The 15,794-nt window shown below is 43.9% G+C and overlaps 1 protein-coding gene across 4 annotated transcripts in view; it reads left to right on the forward strand.

Annotated features, from left to right (window-relative positions):
* Nucleotides 1–15,794, forward strand: part of HK3 (hexokinase 3) — an 82,957-nt gene that overhangs the window by 43,661 nt on the left and 23,502 nt on the right. For all 4 annotated transcript variants that reach the window (XM_066591337.1, XM_066591336.1, XM_066591335.1 and 1 more), the window contains exon 3: nt 12,704–12,866. In XM_066591337.1, coding sequence (XP_066447434.1) covers nt 12,704–12,866 — 163 coding nt within the window. The remainder of the gene's footprint in view (nt 1–12,703; nt 12,867–15,794) is intronic.

Below are 15,794 nucleotides of genomic sequence, written 5' to 3' on the forward strand. Positions count from 1 at the left end.
TTGCTAAATGACCTCTAAGTGAAAGTTACTGAACCATAATTATTCATCTCCTCAGTTTCAATCTCCTTCCTTCAAGTCATAAAGTAGGTTTCGTGTGGAGGTTCCCGTATGTTTTATTTCTGATGAGAAGAGACGGATGCAAATTTCTTAGAGCTGATAAATTTGTTTCACCGACTCAGAGGCTCTGAAAGAAAGGTCAATCTCATAAGTTGTGTACAAGGCAATGGGAACTCTTAAAACCCGACTGCCACATTACATAATAGAAGGCATCAGTTTAGCTGTGTTGGCAAAATCTAACTGATGCGGCTGTGCTAAAAATATTAGCAAATTATATTTGTTGGCTCACACATTTAAAATAGAAGAGTATAAAAGAGAATGCAGGAAGAGCGCAGAGTTGCCAAGTGTGGAATAGAGGAGTAATAAAGATCTTATCTATCAGTTAGTCATAACTCAATGCAATAAATATCCTAAATATATGAAGCAGTTCAAATCTCAATAGTCATCAATAGTCATCCACTTACAACCAATGCAAGTGTCAAACCTCTCCCAGTATGCGGTTATGTTTCCGAAGAAGACCATCTCTCATGGTGCTTTCAGAATAAGTATCTCTTATTGCATTGATGCTAAAGGAATAGTATACACATGTAAGAGACGTCCATAAAGGGATAGAATTAGAGATGAGTGAGCACCCAAATGCTCGGGTCCTCGTTATTCGAGTCGAGCTTTTCTTAAAATTCGAGAGCTCTACTCGAGTAACGAACCCCATTGGCTACAATGGGAGACTCAAGCATTTTTGTATGTGGGCCGCCGGGTCCCGAGCTTTTTTTTGGTTCGTGTGTTCTCTCTCTCTGCCAAAAAATTTGCCGTTGACATGCACGCCGTGTCACGGCGGGGAGGGGCCAAAACAGGTATGTCACAGCGGGGAGGAGCCAAAACTGGGGCGGGGTCAAACACAGCGTGATGCTCGTTCGAGTAACTAGCACCATCGAGTATGCTAATACTCGAACGCGCATCAAGCTCGGCAGAGTATGTTCACTTAACTCTAGATAGAATGTTTCCATGTAGATGAACTGTGACTTTCACCAAAACCTACATTAAAATCACCATGTGCACCAAATTTCGGCACATTGGAACTTCCTAGAGACTGGAGCCTTGCTTAAAAAAAGGGACGTTTTTGTGCTGAGCCATAGTGGAAAGACAATGCTGGACCCAAGTGAGCTGCCTATCAGTGACAAGGATCTATGGAAATTGTAGAGGAGAAGCATGGACTAGTCTGGGTTAGTTGAAGTCAGTAATCCCACATAACATATTGTAAGTGAGGCTAGCCTCAATCTGACAATAGATATGCACACCGAATAAAGGCTTAAAGACAATGTTCTAGCAGGCCTGCTATAGGAGATAGGGCTTATATTGCAGACAGTAACATTCTACAAGTTTATCTTGCTTAAACCTGGGTCAATGACTGTGTTATTTAAACGGACATTATATGTGAACCAGCTTTTCTAAGAGACTGTATTACAGTGTTAGCCCCTAAAGGTAAACTGTGTCATTGTGCCATATATTCCACAGCTGGGCATGGTATGAAGCAGAGCTGATAATAGTCGAGTACTATTGATATTGTTCATCCTGAATGAATTCCTATGATGCACAAATATTACTCTTAGGATCTAGTTAGCCTTTGGCTGGGCTCACACGACATGTTGGTATAGTTTATTCTGCACATGTGTTTTGCACATGGAATACGCTGTACCAATCTCCCATAGGCAGCCATGTTACCTCTCACACAAATTGCGTGAAATACACGAGCAAGAAAAATCGCAATATGTTCAGTTTTAGTGCGTATTACGTGCACATACACGCCAAGATAGTAAATGGCAATGGGCGGCATGCAGCTAGTACGCAATCTGTTCTAATTGCGTGCTTCATATGTATATCTTGCACAGCCTGCATGCTGTGAGATACAGTCGTGTGACCCCGGCAACAGTCGGCAACAGTTGATTCTAAGCAAAAGGGCTTCATTGCGTAAGGCCTCATGTCTATGGGCGGGTCGGATTCTGTGCAGGGAATCCACACGGAATCCAGCCCTGCCCAAAACCAGTGATCCATGCTTACCTGTATTTCCCCGTCAGCGGTGTCCGCGCTGATCTCTCTACTTCTGGGTTCACTGTGCTGTGCATGGTCCTCATGGCTCACCGTCGTTTTTTTTTAATCTCCTGCTTTCTCGCAGGATCTGCGGCACGTCTGTAATGTCAGCTGCAGACATGCAGCGGATCGGGCGTCTCCCATTGACTTCAATGGAAGCTGTCAGTGCAGGATCCGCACAAAAATGGAGCATGCTGCAATTTGTTTTCCGGACCAAAAGGTCCGCAAAGCAAAGCCGCATGCATCAAAAACTAAATACTTCTGTGATACCAATAGTGTCATATATATCAAAGAACTTCGAGAATACTTTATTCTTACACAAATATTCATATAAACAAGTGTTTTTTTTTTTAAAGTCTATTAGATACATTGTATGAGAGGACCTAATAAACAGCAGTTACCATAGTAACTGAAAAATGCAACCTTGCCACAATAGCACTGACAGGAATTGGAGGAATGTGGAAAATAGGTATCATCTTCTTTTCACCGCTGACTTTTCCTTGCTTTCAGCACTTGAAACATACCAGTAAGCAACAGTGACCTGTGTATGGAGTGCCTTCTAGCACTTAGGCTGGCTTCCCATTTGCCACATGCAAATTATTTGTGAAGTGTTGATCACTGGTGATGTGCAACGGAAAAGTATAGTTCTGTCCCTGTATCGTCTCTTTATATAAGGACCCTCGCCCAAAACAGGTTCAAACTGCAATCACACCTGCATTTGGCCTTCCAGTCATAATTCCGTCTCTCGGTTCCATTTTCTGAGCAGAAAAGCTGAATTAAAACTGAAATAAACGGATCAGTTTTATTCCCGTTGATTTCCATGATTTTTCAATAAAACGGAAAGTTTTGCGTTTGCTTTCATTCCATTTTATTTCTCTTTTTTCCCCCTGAATAACACAGTCCGCAGCACTATTTATTGAGTTAAAAATGGAAAGCCAGCCGAACGGAAGCAAATGGAAAGCTTTTCCGGTTTTTGAAAACCCATTGAAATTGTGACTTTAGTAATCTGTCGTAGTTTGTTGCTGTGCTCCGTCTCACTTGGCAGCACTACACTCACTGTCACCCGAGTTTAATACATTAGCTACTTCTCATATGAGCATATGGTGCGGTTACGCCTTTTTGCCTTTACATAGCCAGACTGATGGGTGCCCAATAGAGATGAGCGAACGTGATCGGCTCCGCCCCTTTTCGCCCGAACACCGAACTTTGCGAGCAATTCCGTGCTCGGGCGAAAAAAGTTCGGGGGTCGCCGTGGCAGTGCGGGGGGGTGCGGCGGGGAGTGGGGGGGAGAGGGAGAGAGAGAGGGCTCCCCCCTGTTCCCCGCTGCTGCCGCCCGTGCCGCCGCGCCTCTCCCCGCCCCCCGGCGCCCCCCGAAGCTTTACGCGCGGACAATGAAGTCCTCGGCAAAGCCGGTGTCCGGGAGCGTAAGTGTTCGTTAAGAACACGTTCGCTCATCTCTAGTGCCCAAGCAATATGGCATTGAAGGGCATAACTCCCTGGCATCATATCATTAAGGCATGCCTGACCAAACTTTTACCGCCATTAATTTTGTAAGAGAAACTTGTCATAGTGTTTGACACTTTATTTTATTTCAGGGCCAAAACCAAGCCAGAAAACCTACTGCACACTGATGAGGGGAAAACCCCCCGAAACAGCTGTCTGTGTATGGTATTCTGGCTTGGTTTTCAATTCCCAAATCATTGCTTTAAAGACTTGTTTAAAGGGTCTAACATTGATTTGAAGGAATGCTGCCATCCAATAGGTGGTGCTGCAGAGCTATTGTTCCACCTCACTTATTTGCATATATTTCCCAGAGGAGCTTGCATGGCCTTATAAACCTCCTCATTCACCTCCTAGGTGTCTCCAAGCATTGTCTAGGTGCTCTCCTTAAGGAGAGAAGATACACTTCCCGATACGCTGTGAAAAAATGGCTGTGGACATAAGCCCTAATACTGAATTTCTTTGTCTCAAGAATAAAATAATAGCTCTTATCCTACAGAGTCACTACTTGTTATGGTGGCCATCCGTCTGCCGATCCTGCCAAGGTTTGACAGATAGTTATCTAATGTGTATGGCGGTCACTTTTAGTCAGAGAAGAAGGTCACAAAGTAACAGGTACCAGGTTGGAGCTCTGCCACTCAACTCCCAATATCTTAGCTTCATATATATATATATATATATATATATATATATATATATATTTATTATGGCAAGTTGGGGTTCTCTTGCCGGCGGATCGCCGACCTCTCGGACCGGTAATGGCGTACCTCACGTGAAAATAGGCTTCAAGAGACTTTCTTTTCTTTTAAATCTGGCGTCTGCCAGCATTTAATTATCAGCACAGCAACGTCACAACATACACAGCATATCATATAGTCCATTTACAATGTTCAAGGTACACAACCCACAAGGCCACAGTCATTACACCGCCCAAGGTGTCTAGAGGTAGTCTTCCTCTTCAGACTAGTGATTGTCCCCAAGCTGGACCACATGAACCTCAGGCTTACAGTCCTGATGGCTGCTCCTACAGCCTCCCTGGCTAGCAGCCAGCATTCCTAGCCCTGCTGGGCTACAGCTCTTCTCTTACTGGTCTCTGCCAGACCTCAGGCTCCTAGTTCCTGACTCGGCTCCTTCACCACCTCTCTGGCTCTCTCAGCCAACTTCTCTCTGCTGAGTGTGACAGAATCGACTCCTATTATGTTAACTCCTGTCACACCCATAGGTATTAACCCTTTCAGACAGGTTCAGGTTAAAAAAGCAAAAGCAATAATCTGCACTCCGAGGCCCTCCACAGGCCACTCCTGCTACTGCCTTACCACAATATATATATATATATATATATATATATATGATATAATTCCTTTTTTACTTTTCTTATATATTTGTTGGGTTATGGACCTGGACAAAAAGGATAACCGCACGGCTTACTAACTACAGCTGCCTGCAGACGACCAGATTTCAATTGCGGAACCCGCGATCATCACCCACGCGGACAATATGCGATATTCTTCACCCATTGAAAAAATAGAATATTCGCATGTCCACTCACATGAGTGGATAGCAATTGTGATCTCTGCGCACGGATTTAAAATTGCAGCATGTTCTATTTTTGTGTGGACTCCGCACGAACAGCTTCCATTTAAGTCAATGGGAGCCATCCGACCCGCACCCCATCCGCAGTTGACACTGTGGATAGGCCATGGGTATCGAGTCTAAGCCTAGCGATGGTGTGGGAAAAACAAATATTTTTTTGTTTCAGAGCTGAATTCTGCATACGGAATCCAGATTGCCCGTGTGCAGGCGGCCTACCTGTTGCACATTGTGCATAAGTATGCATCATTACTCTAAAGGCTTATGTTATCTTACATTTAGGCTATGTGCTAATTTATAATGCGTATTCTGGTCTGCTTTAGAAATCAGCTTTAAGACTTTGTTGGTTCCAATAACATTTCCTGTTTGTCCAAAGTATTTCAAGTAACCATTTCCAATTGGTACCATAGAAGGAAATCAATTATGGGTTGGTATTGTGTGAAAGATGGTATAAGACTACACGCTAAGATAGAAACTGCCTATTTTTTGTTCCATGGGAACATTAGGAGATTGTGGTTCTCACCATGTGCTTACAAGGTGTCTACAGAATACTGGATCAGATAGGGGACGCATTACTACATATTTACTCCTTTACTTCAGAGATGCCACAGTTTGAGATAAAGTTATGTATCAGCAAATTAATTATGCCACCTAGTGGGCAAATTAGGAATAGAATTTGGGTAAATACACGTATGCTATTTACTGAGCTAACTAGTATTTAGCCTTGAAATGTTTAGAAGACGATTGAATAGGAAACATGCAGCAGTGTAAGTACGGCACATTCTGGATTAATGAGAGCATAATTTTATTTTTCGATTAATTGCATGAGCAAGAGAAGAAAACTGAATGCAGTCTTTGTTTTTTTAGTGAGCCAGATTGCTTTTTCCTCTTGGTAGGTTTTTGATAATCAGTGTTCAATACTCAGCTATTGTTGCCAATTGACAGTGTGCGATGGAAAGCTGCCAGCTTCTTGGAATAATACCGCCAGTTAAGATTTTGTGTCAATATGCCTTCTGAATTTCTTGGCAAATGAGACAAAGCTGCGACTCTTTTATTTATCCTAGATATAGTTCTTGTATGACTCTATTGAATAGCACTGGGCAGTCTGTTCTGTTTAACCCCTTAATGACCAGGCATGCCTGAGCCTAAATGTCAAAGTACACTTTTTTTTTGTTTTACGTGGGAGAAATAATTTTTTTTTTTTTTTGCATTGTCTGGTGTGCATATAAATTATTTTGTAATTTATAGAAATAGTTTTTTTTAACAACTTTATTTAGCACTCTATGCCCTGTTGTTGCTCTTTTATTCTTCCTGGAAATGTATAAATAAATTGCTAACAGACTGTTAATGATTCCTTTCTCAATAGTGTATACCTCGACACTATAAGGGCTCTTACCCACTGGCGATAGACTTTCCTGTGATGCGAGAGTGAGTGAAAATGCGTGATTATGAAACCAATGATTTTCAATGGTTTCATTCTTATTTGCAATGTCGTCACTCAAGCCTCAGAGTGCCAAGGAAAATCTGTGATATCACCCATTGTTTTCATGGGGATCTGGCCGCTAGCCCCGCCCCCTCATTTGGCTAGAGAGGGATCACTATGATAACCCCTCTAGCCCCACCTTCTCTCAAGCCCTGCCCCTCAACCCCGCTTCCTCTCGGGGAAGACCTGGGAAAGCCTCCAAGCCACGCCCCCTATCTCTCCAAATATGGGGAGATATGTAAGAGATCCTCTGTTGCTCCATCCCCTTTTTTCTCCTCTCTCTGGGGGATTCTTAGCCTGCTTCGTGATCTTCTCCTATTGATTTCAATTGGGGCGGATCCCAATAAAAACAATGGGCACTATTGCAGATTTTTATTATCGCTGCGAGCCTTGAGTGAACAGATCGCAAATGACAATTAAATTATTAAAAATCATTGGTTTCATTATCATGCATTTTCACTCATTCTCACATTGCAGGAAAGTCTATCGCCAGTGGGGGTGAGCCCTTAGGCCTCATGTCCATGGGGAAAATCAGGCCCGTTACGGATTCTACATGTAGAATCTGCAGCGGGTCCCTCCTGCCCCGCGGACATGAGCGCTGAAAATAGGAATTTAAAAGAATTTACTCATCCGGAGCGGGCGGGGAAAGTCTTCTCTTCCTCACGGCCGGATCTTCTTTTTCGGCCGGCGGATGAACTCGTCACGCCGGCGCACGTCGCCGACGTGCCGCGCGCATGCGCCGGGCACATCCGCCGAGCCGAAGCAAGAAAGATTCGGCCGTGAGGAAGAGAAGACCTTCCCCGCCCGCTCCGGATGAGTAAATTCTTTTAAATTCCTATTTTAGGTCTCCCGCAGATCCGGACGGCTTCCATAGGCTTCAATAGAAGCCCGCGGGAGCCGTCCCCGCGGGAGACCCGCACGAAAATGGAGCATGGTCCAGATTTTTTCATGCTCCATTTTTTTTAAAATCACTTTTATTGACCATCCGCGGGTATTTATCTACCCCGCGGGTGGTCAATGCATCCCTATGGGGTGCGGATCCGCGGGCAGGAGAAGAGTTAAAATCTGCTGCGGATTTTAATTCTTCTTTTCCCCCGTGGACATGAGGCCTTAGGGCTCATGTCCACGGGCAAAATGTGATTTAAAATGCATTGACCACCCGCGGGTAGATAAATACCTGCGGATCGTCAATAAAAGGCATTTAAAAAAAAATGGAGCATGAAAAAATCTGGACCATGCTCCATTTTCATGCGGGTCTCCCGCGGGGACGGCTCCCGCGGGCTTCTATTGAAGCCTATGGAAGCCGTCCGGATCTGCGGGAGACCTAAAATAGGAATTAAAAGCATTTACTCACCCGCAGCGGGCCGCGAAGCTCTGCTCTTCCTCACGGCCGCATCTCCCTTGCTTCGGCTCGGCGGATGTGCCCGGCGCATGCGCGCGGCACGTCGACGACGTGCCGGCGACGTGCCGCCGGCGTCAGGAATTCATCCGCCGGCCGAAAATGAAGATCCGGCCGTGAGGAACAGCTGACCTTCGCCGCCCGCTACGGATAGGTAAATGCTTTTAAATTTCTATTTTCAGCGCTCATGTCCGCGGGGCAGGAGGGACCCGCTGCAGATTCTACATGTAGAATCTGCAGCGGATCTGATTTTCCCCGTGGACATGAGGCCTAAGGGTACATTTACATGTAGAGGAAATGCTGTGCAATTTTCATTTCTGCATTGGAAACACAGTCACAATCTGCACCATTGGTGCGGATTTTGACTTGAAATCATCAATGCTTATTCACAGCTGATTTCAGAAGATACAGCGCTCACCTCCTAAGTCTTCACGCTGTCAGCGCACCCCGCCGCACAGTACTCGGTGGTCTCTAGTGAGCACAGCACCGTTGGTCAGTTAATATGGAAGTGGCATCACCTGACCAGCATGACTGCGCTCACTAGAGGATGCTAGGTACCGGACAAAGGGGTGCGCTGACAGCTCGAAGACTTCAGAGGTAAGCGCTGTATCTTCTGAAATCAGCTGCGGATATGCAGCAGATTTTGAGTCAAAATCTGCACCAATGGGAGAAAGAGAAATGACCATTGAGAAGCGAGCAGTTTCTTCTGGTTTGTGCTACAGGGCTATAGCAATTTTCCTCTTGGCAATTTTCCTCTGGTAAACAGGGAAAGGAGTGCTGAATAGGGACGTCAGTGCCAAGTAGTTACTACGGTCCCTCTTCTCTGACAACACTGAACCCTCGCCAGCGGGCCTGGAAGAAAGTTATGCCCAGTCATCCAGAAATAGAGTTGTTAGAAGTATCCTGCAATCACAGACCTAAGGACTGTTTAGTGAGACAATTATCATTTATTGCTGACCCCGACCAACCGGGCTGGTGCTGTTATTAACAACCATTCAGAACTATTGAACTTTATTGACAGCCTGAGATACCCTGGATGACCGGGTCATGAGTTACTGTTTTCTTGTTTTATCGTAAATAAAGCGTTGTATGTTCAGAAATGGCGACTCCTGCGCCCTATGTCCGTCAGGCTGACATTGATCCGAAAAACTGGGAAAATGCCTCAAACCTGCAGTCTCTTTTAAAAGGACTGGCCCTTTTGATTTACTTATATAAAAAAGAAAGAAAACAGCCCTTCTTTTTTCTTCTTTTATCCATACCGATTTTTGTCAAGCACTGGCTGTAGTAGATGGTACAATGGATTTGTGTCTTTAGATGACATTGATTTTATGTATTAAAGGGAATGTTTCACAAAACTACTGTAACTTATCCGCTATCCCAGCATAGAGGATAAGTATTGAATTGGTAGGGGACCGACTACTGGGATCCCTACTGATCATAAGAATCAGAGTGTCTCCAAAGGAATGGAGAGATTTCACCTGTATGCTACTGCTCCATTCATTTCTATGGGAACTGAGTGCTTCTATTGAAATTAATGGAACGTTGCTTTCACCACTCTATTCATGTGGGGTACTTTGAACTGCTGTTCCTCGTGATCCCTGTGGTTGTACCTCCACTGAGCAGGTACTTATGTCCTGCTCTGTAGGTAGTGGATATATTAGTTTTGTGGGAGAACCCCTTTAAGAATCAGTGCATTTCCACATCTATGGGTGTGCAGGAAACATGGCATGTTTTTGATCATTGTTTTCTATGTCTATAATGGGTCCACTTTGGGTCATCACTTTTTTGTTAGGGGGATCTCTTGAAAATAAGTTGATCACAAGGTGCCCCGCTGCTGGAACTCTCAGCAATCAACTGTAATCTATGAGGGAACCTTTCAGCAACTCTTCATCTCCCCTGCAGCATTGTCATGAAGCATTCCACAGTACCCAAATGAAAGCAATGAACTGTCTGTGTAATGCATGGACACGTTGGGTCCTCCAGAGGAAGAGATGATTTTTGGCACTGCTTTCTGCTTTGGAAAATAAATAAGATTCTCATTCTATTAACTCAGTTTTCTATAATAAAATATACACTGAATGGTCCCTACTTTATAAATGGTGGGAACAGCCGAATGTACTGTGTGAGAGCACAGGAGCCTCCTGATCGGAGCAGAGAGTGTCCCGTTAGTCCGGACTGAGTTTGATGACTTTCGGGCGTTGACCTGCTGTATTGCGGAGAGAGTTGGAAGTCTTTTCACCACAAAGATTTTGAGTGCTAACGACTGTGAACTATGAGTGTGTCCTAAGAGTCACCCCAGGCAAACTGATAGAAAGACTGTGACCTGATCCTACGAGGGCTGACTACCTGAGGCAGTTTTGTTATGTACTGGAGTCAGCATTGCCAAGTTATGAGACTGTATTGCATTGTCCTGAAGCTGTGTGCCAAGTTAAAGAGACTGGACTGCTAATTAAGTTGCCAAGTAAAGACTTCTGTTTACCAAAACTCTGTTCCCCTCTATACCTGCCAGAAGGGTCCCATGCACAGTCAAGCAAGTTGCAACCTAATACAAAGCCGTGGCTCAAACTAATGTTTCCAAATGTACAACTCATCATTCCTTAGCACCGATGGGCTATAATAGCAGACTACCACTTCAAGTGCTATTGCTTTCCAGGAGAAAGGCAAGACTCTAGTAGGCAAAAAGAGAAAAATATTGGATCACTGGGCAAAGAAAAAACATTGCTTGGTCAGATGAATTTAGATTTTTGTTGCATTATGCCGATGGGAGGGTCAACATTTGGCACAAGTAGCATGAATCTATGAACCTTTCCTGTAGGTTATTCAGAGCATGTCAGTACCACCATCTAATTCACGGCAACTGCAAGAAGCTTCTTATCGCCATGAGCCAATATGCCCTGCAGAATGATTTTCCGCTAGTGGCATCAAGGGCACAAAGAATTAAAATAAATCCTATGTATAGCACCAACTTATTCCGCAGCGCTTTCAGGAAATTTTTTTATAACCCCCCAGCAAGCTGGAGAATCATTTTACCAACCTCAGAAGGATGGAAGGCTGAGTCAACCACTTGAACCACAGGGGACAGGGGATTGAACTCACAACCTTCAGGTCGTGAGCAAGAGCTTAGGACTGCATTTCTGCTGCCTTAACACTCTGCACCACATGAGAATTGTTGTAGCTCTGAAATCCAAAGAAATCCAATGTGCTACTAGCTGAGAGATTACAAACTATAAGATTTACATAGATTCTAGTTTACAAACCAAAACATTCCCACGTAATAAAGTAAAAAATAACTTAGCATCTTGATATAGGGTGCATGACCCATAGTATTGTGTTGTGTATACTGCCAGCACTATATAAATAAATGATGCAATATTTTAATTGTATTTGAGCATAAGCTCATATTTGGGGACATAGCTAGAGGCATACACGTTCCCAAAGTCCCATAGTTTGGCTTTTTAAGCAGCAACTGAAGTCAAAGAAAAATGTATACATAATTCATGTAACTGTTCCGGTTAAAGCAACATCTCTGCAGTGGTGATTATCTGGGATAGTGCTTGTGAGACTGCAGGGGCCCTTCACACTTTTTGGGAACTGATCTTATTATGTGTTCTGCTAATGAAAAGCACTTTGTGCATACTGTTGCAAACAAATACTAATCACAACCCAATGGAGCCAATAACATCTAAGCAGTAGCTTTTTTTCTCTCAAGCTTGGGTATACAGTAAGCTGTTTAATCCTGTGACTTGGATAATCATATGCTTTATACTTTGATGCAGTTTCAATGATTTTTTTTTATCCATGGTAGCTGATGACTTTCTGCTAGATGGAGAATAACATAGGAGAGAGGCTTTTCTGCAGAGAAATTATAAACAACCCGACAATGTGCCACTATCTAGTTTACCAGCGCTTATTGTGCCAGGGGAAGGGGAAGCTGTGCAGGTTTACACAACCCATGCTACAGAGATTGAGGGATATGTCATAGACATGATCTTTCTATGGGCTAGCGATCATTTTGCAGAAAGTACTAAGGGGCACTCATGTCCATTAGCACTTTATCAGCTTTATTTGCATGCAAATGAGCCTCCAGAAGCTGTTTGCTGAACTCAGCAGGTGGTCTGAGCTCTGCAATCAGCTCCTTTGTTCTTGCATGGTCTGTCATGGGCTGATAGTATCAATACAATGTAATCAACCACTCCCGTGGAGAACACAGCATGCAGTGTGTTTTCCTGCACTGGCTGCAGAGAGAATACAATGTTATCTCTAGCTCCCGTGGAGAACACAGTGTGCGGTCTGAATGATAGTTTTTAAACTCACCTAAAAATCATCCTTCAGATGAAAAGTGCATGATGGTAGCATTTACAGGCAATGATTATCATTCATATGCCATTGTTTTAATGAATTTTGAGCAATAATAGTTGCGTGTAAATGGGCCTTAAGTTATGATTGCACCATATACAATACGATGTAAAACAATGACAGTCTGCTACTTTTTATTGCTTTGATTCTACATCTTATCTATTAATATATTGCTAAGCAACATGTGCTAGGCTAGTTTACAGATCTCATTAAGCCATTTATCTTCTGTGCAGGTTCAAAAATGTCTGCAGCCCTTATATCTGACCCAGAAGCAACTGGAAGATGTGAGAGATCTCATGGCAGACAACATGGAAAGAGGACTGAAGGCAGAACCAGACCATCCACCAACATTGAAAATGCTTCCGACATATGTTCACTCAACTCCCCATGGCACTGGTTTGTAATACTAATATAGTATGGTATAGTATAGTAATGCTAGTAATTATTAGGAAATTGTAGTAGCAGTGTTTCTGGTAGGGCAATGCACCACACAGCTCTGCTATATGCACGTCACACACACAGCTCTACTATGTTTCTGTCACATATGAGCTGCATGTGATTTACAAACTTCAGCAGCTCGCTGAGGAGACATGTTCACTCGTAGCTTTCGCATATCAGCTGCATGAGATTTACAATCTTCAGCAGCTCACTGAGGTGAAATCGTGGTTTGTCGCTGTATCATGAAACTTGCATTAGTTTTATTGTGGCATTGAACCGTCTCTGGTGACATGTTTGCTCGACAGTGATGGTTTGTTTCAACACTGGAGAATGGTTGACAATTAGATGAAGGCGGGACTGGTGTTGGCGGCATTAGCACTTGAGATGACATGATATCACGTGTGAAGATAGTGGTGAAGGACTATGCTTCAATGTTGTTGGTCACTATGCACTGACACCTATGTATGTGGACATTTGTGAGGTACCATTTATTGGAGTCTCCACACAGATGTGCAGCTGTCTCACAACATACAAACTGCCAGACTGAATACTGCTGTATGCATAGCAACTGAGGCCGTAGGGGTTTGTGGGCAATGTAGTCCGCCCATAATCCCTCATTCAGTACACAAAGTTAAAGGACCTGTGATGATGTCACCGTCATGTGATCAGGGGTCGGAGCTAAGAGCCAGTAACTGACATTTACAGGTACGGTCAAGCTCTGCATGCATAAGTGGTTGTTAGCACTTTGATGTAGGCTTAACTTAAAGTGACTCTCCAGTCCTGGAGAAACAGAGGGCCGATCTGCTTCTCTGACTACCTGATGCACACTATACATTAGTATGCATCATTATTGTAATACATTACATGCTGATTTGATTGGCCAATGCTGCTAACATGGGCAGCACTGGTCAATCAAAGCAGGTGTATAGTGGCTTAGACTAATGATGCATACTTATGCACAGTGTGCATCAGGTAGTCAGAGAAGTGGTGCGGCCATCTTTGTTTCTAGACTGGAAGGTCACTTTAAATTCCATTGAGCAGACCCATTGTTCATGTATGAAGAACAGGTCAGTACCATAATCTTGACTTCCTATAGACTTTACATAACGTCTTAGATTGGGTTCGGGGTCAAAAATTACTTTTACGAGATGGAAAGCATTCAGTGCCTTTGTTCCTTCAGCTTGAAAAGACAGCCATAACAACAGCCCTTCATTCACTGACATTGTGATGGGAGGAAAGCTGCTAATTTACAATTCGGAAAACCTGCAGAACTCATTTATTTCCACATCACATTGCACATACCTTTTGACTTGCAAAGCCATTCAACATTATGGGCTTTAAGATGTTATGTAGAGTTAGCCAACGTAGAATGATGGGAGGTATATTTCCCTTTGCACAGCAAATTAGACTTTAGGCACGCTAGTATTCTAGTTGTAGTCCATGGTCACATGTTAATATTAGAAATAACTGGAACAGATCCCAGAATCATCTCCCTTTCTGGGATCCTTTCCAATCATTCTAAATACAAAAATAATAATAAATGGGCACCGAGTAGAAGCAGCCTTACTTGTTCATATAATGAAGAAAGAACTAAAGAATAAAGCGCAGACCAGCTGATTAATTCATAGATACCAAAATGCTCTTTTTATGTACAGACAGGAGGGACTACAGGTTTGTGTAAATGGTTAAATAAGAAATGGTGTCCTCAATTAATTCAAGTGAACTCCATTAGTAGATCTTTTACTGAAATATGTTCTAAGCGCGGGGACCCGTCTCGCCCCCTCCTATTGCAAATAGTGGCAAGGGGCGGAGAGGGGGCGGGAGCTCAGTTCCTGCTACTGGCTCTTCCATCCTCCCCCCTCCCCTGCAGACAAGGACACCGTATATCGTCTCGGCGTGAAAACCGAGCCGATGTACGGTCGTCTAAATAAGCCCTGAGCCTGTGTGCATGCCGCCTAACAGCTCAGGCACATAGGCATGGCTTTGCTCAGCCTCCGAGTTGTATGGAGAAGTCACATAGGAACCACAGTAGTCTGCAAGGTCAAACTATATCCCTGTAGGCTCTGTCGAATTCCAAAGGATTCTGACAGGATAGAAGCGGGTGCATGCTGCACTGGACACGTATTACGTAATGCTGTGCTGTATGGAGGCACATGCAAATAATGAAGATAGAAAAATACCTCTACAGCGCCATCTATTGGATGGCAGCATTCCTGCTGTGACTTTATAACAAGTCTTATCAATAGCTGAGAATAAGAAACCAAGCCAGGAAACCATGCACCGACAGACTGTTTCAGGGTGATTGGCCCTCATCAGTCTGTCTGTGAATGGTTTTTGTGGCTTGTGAAAAATCGTGCATCGCTTCACTGCTGCCAGCGATAAACTTGCATGATTTTATCATGAGGAGGTTAAGCCTTACCCCCAAAATAAGCCCTAGCTGAATTCCCCGAAAAGAAAAAAGGGAATACTTGCCTAAAAGATTCGGTCCGGGTCCTCCTGCTGCTCTCCGAAGCTCCACCGGGCGTCCTGCAGTCCTTGTTCGCCCACAGAAGATCACTTCCTGGTTGTGGGATTTATAAATCCCACCTCTAGGAAGAGATGGCTCTAATTGGTTCATCCAGCGCTACTCAGCCAATCAATGCAGCGCTCGATGGACCAATGCGAGGGCTGTGATTAGTTCATCCATCTCTGCAATGATTGGCTGAGCAGAGTTTGAAGAACTGATCACGTCGTGAAGGCGGAGATTATGAATTGTCCAATCAATGCCGCGGCTCACGGAACACAGCTGTGATATCGTCGCAATTTTGTAGCGGCGAAATCGCCGTCACCAGTGTGAAAAAGGCCCTAGGCTCATGCTAAGCTTTTTAATAGTATTAGACAGCAGAG

This window comes from Eleutherodactylus coqui, chromosome 2 (assembly GCF_035609145.1).
Source record: "Eleutherodactylus coqui strain aEleCoq1 chromosome 2, aEleCoq1.hap1, whole genome shotgun sequence".
NCBI classification, from domain to species: domain Eukaryota; kingdom Metazoa; phylum Chordata; class Amphibia; order Anura; family Eleutherodactylidae; genus Eleutherodactylus; species Eleutherodactylus coqui.